The sequence below is a fragment of the Anolis carolinensis genome, chromosome 6 (genome assembly GCF_035594765.1).
Source record: "Anolis carolinensis isolate JA03-04 chromosome 6, rAnoCar3.1.pri, whole genome shotgun sequence".
In the NCBI taxonomy this organism is placed as follows: domain Eukaryota; kingdom Metazoa; phylum Chordata; class Lepidosauria; order Squamata; family Dactyloidae; genus Anolis; species Anolis carolinensis.
In genome coordinates, this window is record NC_085846.1 from 22,840,756 (window position 1) to 22,859,625 (window position 18,870).

General features: G+C 42.2%; 1 protein-coding gene across 2 annotated transcripts; it reads right to left on the reverse strand.

Annotated features, from left to right (window-relative positions):
• Positions 1 to 1,874: 1,874 nt before the first annotated feature.
• snrnp70 (small nuclear ribonucleoprotein U1 subunit 70) lies at positions 1,875 to 17,762 on the reverse strand. Of its 2 annotated transcripts, none has more exons than XM_003222690.4 (10): positions 17,605 to 17,762; positions 15,370 to 15,526; positions 15,151 to 15,213; positions 14,142 to 14,196; positions 13,965 to 14,029; positions 13,719 to 13,781; positions 12,162 to 12,243; positions 4,616 to 4,717; positions 3,317 to 3,404; positions 1,875 to 2,790 (listed from the first exon to the last, which is right to left on the reverse strand). In XM_003222690.4, the coding sequence occupies exons 2-10, from the start codon at positions 15,514 to 15,516 to the stop codon at positions 2,136 to 2,138; spliced, it is 1,320 nt and encodes a 439-aa protein (XP_003222738.1). In that variant the 5' UTR covers positions 15,517 to 15,526; positions 17,605 to 17,762; the 3' UTR covers positions 1,875 to 2,135. The 2 variants fall into 2 exon arrangements, with proteins under 2 accessions (XP_003222738.1, XP_008111797.1); XM_008113590.3 differs by having other exon boundaries at positions 1,875 to 2,811.
• Positions 17,763 to 18,870: the final 1,108 nt, after the last annotated feature.

Below are 18,870 nucleotides of genomic sequence, written 5' to 3' on the forward strand. Positions count from 1 at the left end.
TCCCGACTTTTGGATCATCATTAACTACTACAGAAGAATCAGCCCCAGTTATTCTCACAGATTTGGTGTCTTAATGTGAAAGTGTTTACAACAAACTTTAAAGACCTTGAACGGTAAAAGCCCCTAGTTGCATTTGTGGTATTTCAAAATGCTCATGATGGGAGCTAAGCATAGATACCATGAAGTCAGAGGATCTTGTCTCAGGCCTTGTCAGCATGTGATTAGATCATTTGGGGTTTAATTATGGAACCACTGAAGGGTTTTTATAGTTGTTTGCAAAATAATACAAGCAGCAATTGGTAAATACCTCATTTGAATTTTGTTTTATGAACTACTGGTTACTTGTGCGTTTATGCAGTATATCAAATAAATTAAACACAGGTGACAAGATTTAAGTATTTGGTGCACTCTACAATTCAAGCTAGAAGGGTCAGTATGGTATAATTGTCACACAGCGCCAGGCTAGAAGCAGAGAGAACTTGATTCAAAGCACCACTAAGCTCATCAGTCTCAATTTAATCTCTCTCTCACAAGGCTATTGTAAGGAAATAGCATAGGAATAAGCTTGGACGCAGACCAGCAAAAACAGCTTCTATGTAAGAGCTCCCTTTCCCAAGCTTGCAACTTCCACATGCTCCTCCCACACACTCTGACGCTGTTCCAGGCATCCTTACTCAATCCTCTCCGCCACACCAGCTTTGTACCAATTAATGTTATCTGTCTTGCTTTCTTGCCAATTTTGCTTGCAACAGCCTGCTCTTTTATTAAATTAAGCCACCCTGAAGTGGTAGCATTACACTCACCCACCCCACCACATACATACATGCACACAAAAAAGGACAATTATCCATGAAACTGTCATTGGTTTAGGGAAAGGGAGAAAGATGCAATTAAAACCATGTCCAGTTAAGTGTTACTACAACACAAGATAATGTGAAAGAAATGACAGCATCAGCCCAACCATTCTACAAGACCTGGCCTTCAAAAGAGGTGGGAGAAAACACATTTGCTCCTAACTCATTTGATCTTTTTCTTTGTAAACACTCCCAGAAACTTGTAGTCATCATTTATAACTTGAACCTTGGCTGTAGCTTTGAATCACCAATAGAGTTTTGTAAACACTATTTCACAAGAGCCCAATATGTGGTATTGTGCACAGTATTGTTTCCCACAGGTCTCCGATACTGTATTTTTAATGCAGGTTTTAAGCCTGTGTTTGAAAATGAATGGATACTTCTTGAAGACATCTCAAAAGCCAGAAAGAAAAGTAACCACACTATTATGCTGCATATTATTTACCTATATCCTTAATAGAACTTGGGGGGGGGGGGGGAGTTCTGGGAACGGTTTTAATTTCTACAAACAGTAGAAGTCAGTCTTTTCTTGATGCAGGCTTGTTCTAGCTATGCAATGAACTTTTCTTTTAGCAAACTGAATTTAAAGGCTCTAAGGATTGTCCTTGGCCAGTATCTTTTGCCCACCTTGATTGACTATAGCCCTCATGTCTACTTCAGGATAGGTCTCTCACTCTTTTAATATTTTAGGTCAAATCCAAATGAACTAGGTTACTTATTGTGTTTGCAAATGATTTCAAGTCAGCTTCAACATATGGCAGTTCTTCTAAAATACCTTACTTTCCCCCTCACTTGCTAAGGATATTTCTCTTTGAAGTGAAATATTTCCTCCAAACCTAGTTTCAGAACCATCTTAAACTTGAAATACACCTCCAACCTTCATTATTCCCCTGTCCAGATCACCTAATTCCTACGAGAAGTGCATGTTCCAGCAGAAAGCAATTTTCCTGACAGGCAGCTAAAATTGTCTTTGTATTGCTCTGAAAAGCTCATCTTCAAGCATGTCAATCCCAGACGTAGTTCGCATAAAGGAGAAAACATTAACAACACTTTATTCCTGTTTAAAGAAAAATATCCAGATACACAAGGGACTGTCGAAAGGTTACATGTTAAGAAGAGATGGGGATGGATACGCAGAAGTGAAACAGACTTACCCTTCTAAACAAAGCCAATTAAAATCAGTTATCTCAACTGGTTGATGGGGCCTTCTTGGCTAGGCAGCTTGGGAGGCAGAACCTCACCTCACTGGACTGTATGGGGACAAGGAAGCATCTCCATTTATCATTCCATTGGGGGCTCCATCATGTATCCATTCTCAGTGGACAAATAGCCATCAGCGGACTGCATGGATTCTTGGTCCAGGAACATGTCCTGGCTGGTTTCCTCCAGCGCCTCTCCCATGCCATTGTCCTGCCCCCTTTCCTCCCGTTTCTCTGCACCCCGCTCACCTCTGTCACGCTTGTGCTCCCGATCCCGGTCCCTATCTCGGTCCCGATCACGACGACGCTCTCTATCACGATCCCTGTCTCTGTCTTTGTCACGATGGCTACGCCGCCGATCCCTCTCTCTATCCCTGTCTCTCTCCCGGTCCCTGTCTCTGCCCTTCTCTTCCCCACCTTCAGGCTTCACCTCTATCCCATCTATGCCCATCTCGCCAAGGGCGGCTTCATCAGGCTGGGCCTCAACTACTTCTGGCAGCTCCTCCTTCTTGTCTCTGTCCCGCTCCCTCTCCCGTTTGCGGTCCCTGGAACGGCTACGCCGTTTGCGCTCCCGGTCTTTATCTTTGCTGCGTTCCCGGCTGCGCTTCCGTTCGTCTTTCTCTCGGCTCCTTGTCCGTCGACGGCGTTCTCGGGATCGGCTGCGACGGCGTTCTCGTTCCTTGTCCCTGTCTCGGCTACGGTCTCGGCGATCACGCTCACGTTCGCGATCCCGATCCCTGGGAGAACCAGCAGAAATGCTAAACATAATTAACAGATTTTGTTTACCAACAAACCATGGAATAAAAGTGTGCAATAAATTAACATAGCACTCAAATAGAAACATGTACACATCTGCGCTACAGACTAGCTATAACACATCATGGCCTCACACAAAAACATTTCTAAATTGAACATATGCAATATTTTTCTTCCAGAACTTTATAAGAATGACCTGAATTAAATCCAGTTTAAGTCAGTGCAAAAAAAGTCAACAACTTTTTCTTATAAAAGCAGCCAGAGGGTGACTGGCTGAGTGGGTAACAGAATAAGTAACTACCTCACTCCAGCAAGGCAGAGTTCCATTCAGTTTAAAACAAGCTATGGTGAGGCCTCTACTAAAAATACTCTCCACTCTGAAATCTTTAGATATAAGCCCTTTACTGAGAGCCACACCGAGTCCCCTCCGGGAGATGGAGCGGGATACAAATAAAGTTTATTATTATTATTTAATTAATAAATAAATACTCCCACAGCTCAACTCACCGTTCATCATATCGAGAAGTATCATCCCGGCCTGAGTGTCTAATATTGACATCAGCCCCACCTCGCCGGGTGCCACCGAGACCACCACCTGCAAAAGACAGGTAATGTCAAGTCAGCGCTATCAATAGCAGATACATTTTTCTTTATAGTATTAGTTTGAGCATGCTTTACAATTGATGTGAGATATGTTGTGAACAGAATGTGCATAAAATCAAGGTGAAATAATAGAATCTTTAAAGTCCACATCTCCAACCATCTGAGTCATAAATATGGTGAAATCTGTTTCGTCTGCCAAACTGTTTGGCAGAAATGGCGAGACCAACAAATCCTTCAAACAGAGGGATACTTGGATAACTAGAGAGGATTGGCTCAATCTCAAGTTAAGATCACAGAAACAGGCTGAGAAAAAAACATTTCTCATGTAATAGTCTAGAGAGAGCCTGCACTACCTGCAACCCTCCAATTGTTTTGGCCTTCAACTCCCAGAATTCCTGGCCACTGGCCAATCTGGCTAGGGCAGTGGTTCTCAACCTGGGATTCCCCAGATGTTTTTGGCCTACAACTCCCAGAAATCCCAGGCAGTTTACCAGCTGTTAGGATTTCTGGGAATTGAAGGCCAAAAACATCTAGATTGAGAACCATTGGGCCAGGGCTTCTGGGAGTTGACAGCCCAAATACTTGGGAGAGCGGCAGACTGTGTGTGCAGGCCTGATCTAGAGTAAGATTTTTCAACCAGGGTTCTCTGGGGTTAAGTAAAAAGCCTTGATTGGGGGTAAAAGCATTTTTGAGGTAGATGCAATTTTTATACTAGGGTTCTTTGAGACTTGACAATTATTTCAAGGGTTCCTCCAGAGTAAAAATGTTGAGAATAGCTAGTTTCGTAGCCTAATCTAAAAGCATATGAAGAAAATATTATACTAACAAACCCCTTGACTCCCTTAACTTCATCAAATAGCTTATTTACAGCAAAGTCCTAAATCAAGTTAAACTGAGGTCGTCTACCTCTAGATAAGACCTACATTAAGGAGTCTTTTGCTTCACCTCATCATATTTATAACAAACAACCCTGAAAAAGCCTATCACACTGCCCTTCATTTTTTCTGCCAAATGCATTTCATTCATTTCACTTTTACTTTTTAACTTCTCCTATTAAATCTTCCACTAAATTTCAACACCCTCCTACATCAGCCAGAATAGAATATAGTACAGAAGCAGTGTTGTTTTGGGATTGTGAGGAAAGATATGGTTATTGGCTACTATTACAACATTTAGATAGGGCAGAAAACTGCACACACGTACCGAGTCTGCGTGGGCGCCATCCCTTCACCGTCCGGCCTCTCTCTACATCCACCAGAACTCGTCTGCCATCAATTTTTTTCCCATCCGCATGCTTGTATGCCGCTGCAACAGATTAGGAGGGATATCCAGGGGGAAGGGAATGGCAAAGGGGGTTGCCATTATCCACAGTGCCCATCAATAAGCCCACCCTCCCCCAAAGACACATACCACACACAAAGGAATCTGAAGGGAGGAGGCTTCTATGGCCCCACTACCCCTTGGGCAAGGGATTGCTCCACATCTGCTAAGGAATCATAGCCTCAAGTTCTCTGGGAGAAAACCAGAACATAATGTGCGCATCTTGATATAAGTAGTTGAGGGGGGATACATGTTTGTGGAAAGGGATGGATGGGACTGGCAAGCAGATCTCATGGACTGCACCCAGCCACAGCTGCCTCCCAAGCCACATCATGCTGGCTACAAATCCCTTGAGTTGTGGAGCAACCCCAGATCCAGCCCTTGGCCTCCGCTGCAAAAAAAAAGGAAGGTTATTGAGCAGTCAAGACACTCACGCTACATACATCACTTGCCCAGAAGGAAAAGGGCTGGGTACAAATAAGCAAGCCCTCCACCTCCCTGCCCAAAGCTCACTTCAGAGTGGGCCAGGCTCTGCTTTTCCTCCAGGAGCACACCCTCAACCAGCCAGTCCCAAGATTGGCCATGCCAAAAACCCCACCCAAAGCAAGAGCGCTTACCACAGTAAATAAATGAATAATTGAAAAACGAACAAGTGAAGGAAATAGGGAAGGAAGGAAAGGAGGAGACACCCCCCCCCCCTCATGTTAGAGAGATAGTGGAAGGCTTGGTAGGGAAGACAGGGGGTAGTACGCACAAAAAGGGTAACAACACCAAAGGAACTGGCTGGCACCCGCCCACAACAGCCCCGGCCCACTCCCACCCTTGTTGCTGTTATCCCACTGCAAATATCTAGGATGCTTTTCAGGGAAAGGGAATGTTCTCAAGCCACTTGCTAAGGGAGGGGTGGGGCGAGCACAGCTAACATGTAAAAAGGAAATAAAAGCATTTACCTGGAGAAACTACTTACAAAACCAATGCAACTTTTAACTCCTCAAACTCACTGCATCGGGTTGCTAGCGCTGGGGCCCGAGGCGCAGCTCCCCCCTGCCTGGGTGCCCCCGGCTGGGGCGGTATTTTGGTTTTGCATTTTAGCTGCTGAGCCGACCTTCCCTGCCTTACCTGTCTCAGCAGCGGAAGTCAGACACTCATACCCCCACCCTGCCAGCCCATTCCCAGCCCTCCAGTCTTATCCCAAGCCCCAAACTATGTTAAAGCTAAATTGAGAAGTTTGTTTTTCTTGTGGTCCCATACCACCACCCTTCAAATCCAAATAAGCCACCATATGTGTCAACAAAAACAAGTGCAGCAAGAGGCTTCCACAGCCAGAGAGCACTGCATATTCATTATAGCTTTCCTATAACTTGGTGCCTTCCAGATGTTTGAGAACGCAACTCTAATTCATCCCAACCAGAAAAGCTGATGGTCAGGAATGATGTGAGCTGAAGTCTAAAACATCTAGGGGACACTGGGTGGTATAAGGCTGCCCTACTAGAACTTCAACCCATCAATTTTGCAAGTTATTTTCTTTTAAGAATATGCTCACCTCCAAATGCAGGTAACCAAACTGTATGTTAACTACCAAATTGGGTCCTTAAAAATGACCACGACGATTGCTCATATTTAATGAGATATTTTATGAAAATAATGTATGATTCTACTTGCAATGAATAATGTCAAACAGACTTCATGTGTTGTTTATAGTTGATATTTGTCTGTTTTTTTATCTCATTCTTATCTTGTTCTTCTGGAGGAAGAGCATTTAAAAAAAAGAAAGAAAATGAAACTACTAATTACATGTTTTGGGCTGGGATGAAAAAAACCCACAATATTTGAACAGTTGGTTTTTAGAAGGAAAAAAGGAAGCAAACACTTGCTTTTGTGGGAAAGCACAAAGGTTGACAGATGAGGTCCACAGTCAACCACATATCATTAACTATAAATGAGAGGAAAAGAATAAAATCATTCTCCTCATGTAGGTGCATATAACTTCTCTCTTCTGCATGTGTGTGCAAAAAATGTCAGCACTGTCTTCCCTTTACCATGACCTAAGTTCTATGTGCTACTAAAATGTGGTAGCAGGAAACTAGCAGACACCATCATACATAAGCTTTGAGGGGAACATTATTACTCCAGAGAGGGGTAATCAGAAGCTATCCATGGCAAGCAAAATATTTCATGGGTGGGAAAAGTTCCCGTTTTTAACTTGTAACCATGCAAAACATTCCCATTTGTTTTGATTTACTCAGGAAAGCTTTGGGTTTAAAAACAGGTCCAAAAATCAGTTTCTTTGATGGAAGATGTATTTTCCAACACTCCAATCTTCACTTCCATTAAAAAAAATGAAAACACCATGAAAATTTATCAGCTGCCAAAGGGCATTTTGGATGATGGGAATTGAAAAGATCATCAAGTAAAACTGTCCAAGATGTCATCCTGGGCCTTGAAGCCAAGCGTCATGCTGAGATTGAGTAGCCAATCAGTCTGGATGTCAGGACATGAAGAAAGACCACCATCTCTTACAAACAGAGCCTCCAAATTGGTCTCATGGCTCATTTCCAGACAGGGCTGTCACTGGACCAAAGTCAGGAAGAGGCAGAGTCCCTGCCCAACATATTCACGACTGTTTTTATCGTTGTAAGGAGACGAAGTCGGGCCTTTTCCAATGAAGAGATTCAGTCCATGGTTGGACAAGTGAGGCATTGCTTACCTGAGCCCACTCTCTGTACTGCACTTTATCTTTTGGGGGACAATTTACAATTTAAGTACAACAGCCCTACCACTTTTCTCGGGAACATAAAGAGCTTTTAAAATAATACTGTCTAGCATTTTGTGAAAACCCACTAGACTAATTCTGATATACAGTATAAATGTATTTATACTTAAAACTAGGGAGTTCTTTTTCAAACACTCTGTATTACAATTGGGACTGAAACTGGCTTATATAAGCCCTTTTCAACACCCTATTCAAAGCTTTTACAATACTTGTCTGGAGGTGTAAATGCTTCTCCTTTTTAGGAGAAGTCAGCAACCCTGGTGGATGAGATTATGTATTGCTTTTTAAAGTTCCAAAATCTCATGCAATACTTCTGTAGTTCTTACTTCAATATTCTTACACTTAAGTAACAAGAAATGGGGAAACTGTTTTTTCCCATTGGCTGTGCCCCCATAACAAATTTTAGTGGGTGGGCACATTTAATGAAAACAGAAATATATGCAGGGATGTGGCAAGACATCTAAAAAATGAACATATGTGTTTTTGGAAGTAACACCCCCTTACTTATTAGAATTTAACACAATATTTTAGTCTGGGTTGCAGGGATCTAAAATCAGAAGGCTACATAAGGACTTTTAATGTTTACAAAGTCCCTCAAGGAGCCAAAAACGAAAGATTGTCATTGCTCACATAAGGCTACTCACAGCTCCAAAATTAAACTCACATGTGCTGTTCATCCCTATATGCTACCAAAGGCAATCCAAAGAATTTATCACTACTTTTCTTGGATTGAGAAATAGCACTTAATTTTCAGGGGAAAGAGTTTTTTTTCTTTTTTAAAAAGAATAGCTTACCAATCCAGCCAACAGTGCACCACAGCAAAGCCAAGGTGGAGAAGAGATGCACATCAGCCTTCAGAGTTTGTCAAAAGCAGAAATAAAAGGCTTGATGGCACTCTAGATCTTGTCTTGCAACAGAAGAGAAGCTAAACCCTTTCAGAATGGCTCCATCTGAAATCCCTTAATTTTAAAATCCCCCAAACCCATGTGTCAAGTCCTGTGATATAATGTGTTCTTCTCACTAACTATAAAGGATGGGAAAACTCTAAATTTTAACACCCTCCCTCTAACATTCCTAGCAACAGCCTGCTTTAGGCAGGGTTTACAGCTCCAAATGCTAGTCAATTGAAACAACTAAGCTAAAGGAGCCAAACAGAAGTGAAGATAACAAGAAAGAACAACAAAGAATGTGTAATGTATCTGAACTGTCCTCTCTAGCAGTAATTAGGAACCCAGCAACAGTGGTGTAGTTGCCTGTGTATATTTTAAAACCCGTATTAGGGGAACAATGATTTAGAACCTCTGTTGAGACAGACATCCTAATCGTGTTCCACTTGAAGATCAATTTTGTCCTTGGCAAACATGCCAGGAGTAACCAGAAAACTCCACTCTATCTACCTAAACTTTGTGCCCCAGGTCCAGTTCATTACCCAAACTTCCCATTAGCTACCTAACTAAAAGCAGAGCTCAAATATCCTCAGTCCTGCTTTCTATCAAGGAAAAGTCCCAAGAGCAGAGAAAAATATGCACTCCCTCTTAAGAAACACACATCAACCACTCAGGGCTTGTGCAGTTTTAGGGGTATTTACCTGAGAACACTTGTCCTCAAGTCTGATCAGAGGTAGGGTGCAATTGTTCCTGGTAAAGTATTTTTAATCTAAACATTTATGTACCTAGAGATAAAGAACTTCCTGGTACAGAAGGGGGAAATGGAATTTGTGCTTACATTAATTGTCCTCGATTCATCTATCCCAATAACAGCTAAGATTGCTCCATTTATCAAACCACAATTTTGTTCAATTTCAAGGAAGACAGTCTCATAGAGCATTAGTGATACATATTCTATTTTTCTTAACAGAACCAAGCAAGCAATTCCTAAAAGGTTGGATGATCCATTCCTTAAACTCACCCATACCATTCCACTTCAAACAAAAGCTGCTGCTAAATACTTCTTCCACTACCACCCCTGCAAAATTAGTTCTGTAAAATTATGTGCTTCAAGAATAAAGAGACAGTCAGATGCAAAGTCTCCAGAATGACATTTTCAAGACCCTAGATACTGAGACTAAATGTGTAACTCTTTAACAATCTAAGAACCAGCATATATCTGAGGCTAGAAGGACAATGTGTGTAGAGATCTAAAAGCACAGGAGTGCCCAACTTGCAATGTGTGAATGGAAACACATTAAGGCAACTACTACTGGGCACATATGACTGGGGAAGTGTTATGTTGCAACTTACGATGACCCTAAGGAGAATCTATGACAGAGCTCTCCTTGCAAAATTTGTTCGGACAGTGTGTGCATTCCGCTGAGGCTGTGTGATTTGCCCAAGATCACCAAGTGGCTTCCAAGTTGCAAACCCTGGTCTCCAAGGGTCATAGTCCAATGCTCAAATTATGATAGCTGCTTGGTTGTCTTAGACTGGAGTACTACGGTACTATGCTCCAACCAACTTGTTTTCATAAAAGCTAGAATGTTTGAGATGGCTTACTCTAGGCCAGAGGTGTCAAACTTGTGGCCCTCCAGATGTTTGGACCTCCCAACTCCCAGAAACCCTAGTCAGCTTGTCCAATAGCCAGGAATTCTGGGAGCCGAAGTCCAAAACACCAGGGGGGTCACAAGTTTGACACCACTGTTCTTGGCACCCACCTGCATTTCCAAGGAACTTAAGTCCTGGAAAGTAAGAACTTTAAACTATAGTTGCAATAACTTATTAAGTGTTCCAAATTAGCATCAGACCTCATCACTCAAAACTACAGGCAGTCCTCAAGTTAGAAACAAGATAGGTTTGTAGGTTTGTTCTTAAGTTGAATTTGTATGTAAGTCAGATCAGGTACATTTTTAAAGTGTAAAAATATACGCTTTTACAGATATATAGATATGGCTTTGGATCACACAGAGAAAGCAACCCTGTGGTGTTTATATTGCTGTCTGCACCTGCTCAGAAGATTTCACCTTACCGTCTGTCCCTGTGACAATTGTATTTTTAAAATTATGGCTTGTTGTGGAAACAAGGTTTGATGATAAAGCTTCAGTGGAGACACCTTTTCCCTATGATAACTCTTCCAGGAGTGAATTTCCCTTCCTAGAGGGTAGATTTCCCTTCCTAGAGGGTAGATTTCTCTCACTTCCTGTTGTCTTACCCCGTTTGTAACTGAGAATCATACATAAATCAGATGTTTGTAACCTGGGGACTGCCTATATTGCTAACTGAAAATGTGTATTATTAAAAAGACTTTAAGCAGACTAATCCAAATACTGTGCTCATTTGAATTTGAGTTCATAGTAAAGGTTTAACATTAACTTTATTTTATTTAGCCTGAGATGATCATTTCAAAATGCCTCCCTTCATTCACACTACTTTCATTGATAGCATGGAAGGGGGGAAAATCTTAACTTTTGTTTCTGCCTACGTTGCCTGACAGTCCCCAACTTGACCCCACAGGTTGCAAAAACGATAAATGGCACATGTGTGGCTTGGAGAGGGAGGGTTCACTCAGGATATTTGAGCCCTACTTCTTCTCTCCCTCCCCATTAAATTCACACTGCATGATATAGGGCCAACAATAAGGAATGAGCAACTTATTTCTCCTTTCTCCTTCCATACAGCAAGAGAGCAGCACAGAAGTCAGAAGAGAAATAAGATTTCCCCCACCCATCCTTTCCTCCACTTCTAACTAAATAATGTTTCCTAACATCTACCTTTGACCTGGCTTGTGTATAGAAGAGTGTTGGGTACTGAGGTTTCTTACCAATTATACAAACCCTTATACCAACCATACAATGAGATGTTGTAAAGGGGAAGCATAAGGATCAGCTGCAAGCCAGCAGTGGCAATAGCCATCAGAAAGGTGGCTGCAGTGACAATAAGAACACAGAATTAATACACCCCGCTCACAACACGCCTCTCGACAACAGCATCTTTTCAAAACACAGCTTCAGGTCAAAGTTACAATTGCTTTTGAAGAAGAACTTCTTCGAAGCATTCATTCTCCCTCTTAAAATGTATTAACAGGAAGGAGATGGGCAACAGTTCATAGTGTGGGGGCAACCATTACAATGACTATGTCCCATGAAGCAAGCAGCATCTCTAGCCTTCCCAAAAGATACTGGCACAACTAGTTTCCCACCCTCAACCTACATGGTTTTGCCCTCCCAAACACTGTAATTATGGGCTGGGGTACAGAGAGAGTTATTGAACTGTTGCCTGTTGTTTTAGCACACATTATACAATGGCAGCACCCTAGCTACGTTAATTTCCTCTTTTACAATAGGGCCAAGAAAAAGAAGTGGCACTCCCCCAAAATATATGCTATCTGGAGTAAACTAAGAAATCCCAACACCAAATCTTATTTGAATTATAAATAGGATAAAAGTTTCTTCCCTCCTGAATTCTATTTTTATGACTGGAACGGTCCCTTGGGAAATTGATCAGAATCATATTAACGGAACTTGGGTGCTCATCAAACCAAGCCAGGCTCCCCCAACACTGTACTTACCTGCAAGGGGGAGCCTAAGCCCTTGAATAATTCAAGGGCTTTAAAAAGTTATGGAACTTTTTACAAGACACATGCTTTTATTTTAAAAAATAATTTAAAACGCACACGCACACACAAACTAGACATACAAACTTCCCAGATAAAGATTGTACTTACAGTGCATGTCACGTTCATGTTCATATTCAATGAAAGCGTAGCCACGTGGCTTGCCGGAGTGTTTATTGTACACCATGTAAATCTGGGGGGGGGGGGGGGAGGGAGGGAGAAATGACAACAATAGAAGGAGTTAACATGAACTTTAACATTCTCTACCCTGGAATCTTAATTTCATTTCTCAAACTGGCAGATATATTCCTTCAAGTCCAAAGATAGTACTGTCTCAGAAGGGCCTATTACTTCGAGATCGCCTAAACCACTGGTTCCCTACATTTTTCAAGTCACAACCCCATTTTATAGAGGTAAAGTGACTTGTAACCCCAATACATTAAAAATTAGAGCTGTTGGTGCTGCAACAGTGATGACTATGTGTTTGGGCCTTACAGCACTGCTCGTGGTTGATTGCTCTTTGCTGGCTGCTCAGCTGGCTAGAGAAATAATGTGATGTGCTGGATGTCAGATTCCTGGAAGCAGGATCATTTGATTTGTGTCGACATACAATTTATATTTTGTAGAATTCACTGGTATCAAAGAAAAGCCATGGCTGCCCACAAGAAATAATGAGAGGCACTCAGCAAGCATGTATCACTAAGAATTGATCAAACATAATCCAAACAGCACCTGCATTCCTTAGAGCCAATCACTGAACTTCTCATGAGCTTAGACTTCACAATAAGCTAACCCAATGAACAAAAAATTGTTACAAGTTTATGCAAACAAATCTATGTACAGGACACAATGACGTGATTTGTTTTTTGCTTTCCCTTTTTAAATTTTTTATAACTCACCACTGTCTAGTGACCCCACAAAAAACCTATATGTTGGGAACCACTGGCCTAGACAAAGAAAAGCACTATTCTACCCCTCCTCCCCGTCCCCGCTTAACTTCTTTGGTCAAGCCTACTTGTTATGATGTATTTGGAGGAGCATTTTCATAAAATGGTGCCTCAGCAATGTTAGGAGATTGCCCCCCTTCCCTCATTTCCTACTAATTAAGATTAAAAATACTGTGTTGGAAGTAAAGGTTTTCCCTCTTGGATTTACGAACCTTACAAGAGAAAGAAATGCTGTCTTATGAGTTTGCAAACAAATAGAGTTTATACTCTCACCTGACCTACTCAGCTGTATCAGTGCAATAAACTTACAAAAAAATCGGTGAGGAAGAGGGAAGGTACTAGAAAAGTAATTTTAAGTGTTCCTGTTTACAGAACATTGTATAGAACTTGACTGGAATCCCTAAACATATGCAGTATTTCCAATCAGGGAGATTTGAAAGTCAAACAGTGACATTAAACAGAATATAGGAAAGAAAAATAAACGATTAGTTACCGTCTTAAAATGTTCAGCAGCAATATATCTAAATATGTAAGCAGTAACTTCTCAGTGAAATTAAATAGTTAACAGTGTTAGACATTATCAGTCAGACTTCCCTCTTCAGAACAATACTAGTATACAAAAGCTTTGAAATGAAGTAAGGGCTGCATTAAAAAAAACCCTCAGAAAACTGAAAAGATAGCTTTGTGTGAATGTTTGATCCAAAATAAGATTTCTACTTACTCTTTTGATAGGCCCATACACTTCAAACTCCCGCCTAAGCTTGGATTCTGTTGTGTCATAGTTCTGCAAGATAAATTGGAAGCCATATGACAATCTTACCAGAGGCATCAATGAGCATCGAACCACCTGGAAAAACTGAAGAACTGAAACTATTGTTTTGATTTATGCTCTAGTATATATAACAGAGAATACAAATATAATTTAAATTAAAAGTTGGCAAGAAGAAAAGGGAATATCGTCACTTACAACTCTAGCCACAAAAAGTGTTTTGAAGGCATCTCCTTGAGCATTGGTATCATTGTGAGGGTCCCCTGATTAGAAAAAAAAATAAGTTAACAGAAACATTGAAGCTACAGAGAGGAAAGAAAGCAAGAAAAGATGTGATTAATCATTCATTTCCATGATTTTTCATTCCCAACTTACACATCTTCAGCTCACTCTCAACCTCCTGCTGCCGGCGTTCAATCTTCTCTCGCCTCTGAAAGGAATGGGGCCAGAGAAAAGTCAGCAACACTTACATCTTTTTAGACTAAAACAGAAGTGGACAGCTGCAACCCCTTAAGATTTCAACTGAGGTTCCCTCTCAGGTACCCTGACTACATCCCCACTAAATCACTCTCAATTTCATACTGCTTTCAAACTCAATTTCACACTCAATTTCGTGCTGCAAGCAGTGAGAGAAGAATGGTCTCTACCAGGATCACTGAAGGAGTGATTGAAGAGCCTTCTCTGCATCCCCCTTGTCAAAACATTCACAAACATATTGCTCTTACTACACTAGAAGTACTAGAAGCCAGGCTCCCCACTCCGTTCAGCAAAGAAAGTGTAGAACTTGGGATATTTGCATTCATTCCTCCTTTGGAATAATTTTTTAACAAAAAAAAAAGACCATGTACCTGACTTACAGAAATCTGTCTTCTTGGATCCCACAAGAAGCATCAACCTCTGCTTCTCTTTTTTTAAAAGGCTACTAACACCTAACAAAGGATGTAATCTGTAATACAGTATGATCCCTATATCCACAGGAAACACATTTCTGGACTTCATGTGGATTTTAATTATCTACGAAAGTGTAGATATTAACAAAACCTATTGCAATTAAGGCATTCCAGTCCTGAATGGCTGCGGCCCTCCAGATGTTTGGGCCTTCAACTTTCAGAAGCCCTAGCCAGCTTGTTCAATGGCCAGAAATTCTGGGAGCTGAAGTCTAAAACACCCGAACAGCAGCAGGTTGTGCAGGCCTGCCACAGTCTCATGCTGGAGGACATAGAAATGCTTAGACGGAATATATTTTTTCAAATGTGAGTAAGTGAAACCACATATATTTGTTCCACTGATATGGGGCTTGTACTGCATTCTCAAAACTAAGTTTTGAGTTTGGGACCAGAGCTAACCATTTGGTAACCCACATGCTACTATGTACTATACATACCTTTCGTTCCATTCGTTCTTCTCGTGTCTCTGCACGAGTAGGTGGAGGAGCATCACGTGGGTCCTGAAAGGAAAATTTTCTTTTAAATAAATGACCCTCAACAGTTAATTAAGGAGTCAGAAAAAGCAGTGAGAAAGCAATGTGATGCAACAGACAGTAGAGAACATTCAAGGAGATTACTCAAGACTGAGAGCGCTCTGGCAAATTTGAAGTACCTACCTCAAATTCACGGATATAGGGAGCAATACCACTGTACGGTTGGTTGTGGTGCTTCTCATGGGGTAGTTTTTCCAAAGGAGGCAGGTATGGTATAGGATCACGGGGGGCAAATAATGCCAACAAATTTGGGGGTAGGAACTGTGTCATGTTGAGAAATCTGGTAAGAAAAGTAGTAAACAAATAATAAAGAACAGAGCAAGGGCACAGAAAAAGAATGATTACTAATCCACATCAGGTATAAAACATTCTTAACTTGCAAAGACAGAGAGATTATAAGCACATTTCAGGTTAAAAGGTCAGTTGAACCTGTAGCAGGGCAAATACTCAACTTGCAATAAAATCATCTGCCTGTTACTCAGAAGTATATTTCATGTTTAGTCTGGCTCCCTTAAGACATGACCCACCTTTCTATTTCTCCATACATGGATTTGCCTACACAAACTCTAATTCTATATAGAGTGGCAGCATATAAAACTGAATGTACAGCAACTACTTCTGTGCAATAGATGTCTGTAGATGAGTGTAATGATTATGCTGACTTTTCCCCAACTCTACCAGCAATGTCTTTTTTTTCTTTGTTTTATATGGGGTTGTGAGACGTTCCATTTTCTTCCTACACTGAAATTTGTCCACATTTTAAACTTTATTTTCTTAATTGCAGAATTGCACAATTTACCTAATGTACAGTTTCCCCCATTAACATACAGACTGTACTGTGTGCACTTGCAAAAATGCAAATGCTCAAGGCAAGGTGCATTATTTTCTCACAGCAAGGGTAAGTTAGAGCTATCTTTGTAAAAACTATGGCACCCAGAGAAATCTCTTTCCCACCCTGATGAGCAGATAGAGGTTATGTTGTAAAATCCTGAACTGTGAACCAAGAACTTGCCAGTGTGAATTCTACCTCTGCTATTTGATACATTTATGTCTTGCTTATCCCTTATGTCATTATATGACTCCATGCTTTATAATAAATCTATGAGCTAAGTCAAGCTGAGAAAGAGAGAATGGGATAAATACATTTCCTTTCACTGAGGGTCATGATTCAGGGAGGATCTGACCCTGAATCTCCAAAATCCCAGTCCAGCTACAACCACATTAGTTATGAGCAGAGGCTTCAACTAGAAAATCAGCCCTCCATATTCACTAGGATTAGGGTCAGAGGATCCCCCCATGAAAGTGAAAACCCACATATAACTATATCTTTGCCTGAGAAAACACTTATTTATGAATTTCGAAGTCTTTTCCACCTGGAAGCTGATTACAGAATCACACTGGACGACCTAGGCCCCTTGCACCCAGCTGAATAAAATTCCACATTTTCTGTTTTGAACTGGAATATATGGCAGTGTGGACTCATATAACCCAGTTCAAATCTGATATTCTGGGTTATATAGCTGTGTGGAAGGGATCCTAGATTCCTAGAGAGCTGTGCCCTCTAGAGATTTTGAGGTCCGTCAACATGACTGGAGAAAACTGACAGGTCAAAGCAGAGAACCTGGAAAGAACATTTTCGATTTGTCCAATACCTGACTAAATTCTCATTAAAGTTTATGTCTTGTTTCTATGCCTCTTCCACACAGCCATATAACCCAGAATATCAAGGCAGGAAATCCCACAATATCTGCTTTGAACTGGAAAATATGGCAGATAATCCTGTACAAAGCAGATACTGTGGGATTTCCTACCTTGATATTCGAGGTTATATGGCTGTGTGGAAGGGCCCTCTATTTTCCAGCTAATGATTCTATCTAATGGGCTATCTAACAGCTGTAGGCTGTTAGGAATGGTGGGAGTTGAAGTCCAAAACACTTGGAGGGCCCAAGTTTCCCCACGCGCCCTTGCTCTCAAGCTTCAGGTCCTCATCTGCGTCACGGAAGTTAATGTGCGGCAGTGGCGCCTACTTCACAAGGCCGCTGTAAGACAAGAACGCTTGCCATTAATATTGCACTGGCATCCCAGCAACCTCTGCGGCCCCTCACGCCCCTTCCCTCCGCCGCGGCAGGCCTTCCCTTGCACCTCAAAGCGCCTTTGCCTCTCCCGGCCTTTCCCTGAGGCCTACTTCGGCCCCTCTGATTCAAGCCTCCCTCCAAGCCCCGCGCCCGTTCTCCCCATGCCCCTCCCTCCGGCCCAAACACAAGAGGCGAAAGGAGTCTTCTTCCTCTCACCAAAACACAACAGAGGAACAAAAACACCACAACACCTCCTCCCCGCAACCGACCGCTCCCCACACACCCTCGCCTCTCCCCCGCGGAGGGGTCCTCGACCGCGTTACGCTTCCTTCTCCTCTCCTCGGCGCCTCCCGCCGCCTCAGGCTGGGGCCTAGTCCGCGGTCTCTCTGCGCATGCTCGGGATCCTTCCGCGCCGGGACTCGTTTCTCCACTATTGTAATGATCCCTCCGCCAGAGCTTTGGTTTGGGCAAAGCGGCTCTGAGGCGAAAGAGTGGCGCTGCGAATATAGTTCCAGTCACAAAGCAAAAGAAGGCCTGGTTTGGTTTTAAATAGATGACGTCAGAGGGTTAAAAAAAAACTTCTCGCACATTTGATAGCTCTTATCTGAGGGTGTTGGAACTGGGGTGTTGGCGGAAAATTCTGAGAGTGCCTTGGACCACAAGAAGATCCAATCAGTCCATACTCCAGGAAATAATGTCTGACTGCTCACTGGAGGGAAGGATATTAGAGGCAAAGATGAAGTACTTGCCCATAATGAGAAGATGGGAAAGCTTAGAGAAGATAATGATGCTGGGGAAAATGGAGGGAAAAAGGAAGAGGGGCCGACCAAGGGCAAGATGGATGGATGGATGGTATCCTTGAAGTGACTGAGGCTTTTAAGCAGAGGCTGGATGGCCATCTGTCGGGGGTGCTTTGAATGCGATTTCCTGCTTCTTAGCAGGGGGTTGGACTGGATGGCCCATGTGGTCTCTTCCAACTCTACTATTCTATGATTCTATGATTCTATGACTGGCTTGACCTTGAAGGAGCTGGGGGTGGAGACGGCCGAAAGGGAGCTCTGGTGTGGGCTGGTACATGAGGTCACAAAGAGTCGGAAGCGACTGAACAACATCTGAGGATGCTTCCACACAGCCATATAACCCAGAATATCAAGTCAGGAAACCCCACAATATCTGCTTTTAACCGAGGCCAAGAACAAGCTACAAGAGTAAAGACAAAGATCCACCCAGAGGAAAAGTGTTCTTACCATACATCAAGGGAACCACTGACCAAATAGGGAAGCCGATGAAGGGCCCTTCCACACAACCCTATATCCCAGAACATCAAGGCAGAAAATCCCACATTATCTGAGTGTGGACTCAGATATCCCAGTTCAAAGCAGGTATTGTGGGATTTTCGGCCTTGATATTCAGGGATATAGGGCTATGGAAGGGCCCGAAGAAACACAACCTACAAACTATCTACAGACCCACTAAAAAAATCCAACAAATGATGCTACGTTCAGCGAAGAACAAGAGTGATCCTCTCATCCCTGCAGGAGTCTACCGT

Coding starts and splice junctions, on each gene's coding strand:
- snrnp70 (XM_008113590.3), bottom strand. CDS start 15,516: ATGACACAGTTCCTACCCCCAAATTTGTTGGCATTATTTGCCCCCCGT. Junction 14,030..14,141: donor TGAGAGTGAGCTGAAGATGT/GTAAGTTGGGAA, acceptor TTTTCTAATCAG/GGGACCCTCACAATGATACC. Junction 12,244..13,718: donor TGTATGGGCCTATCAAAAGA/GTAAGTAGAAAT, acceptor CCCCCCCCCCAG/ATTTACATGGTGTACAATAA.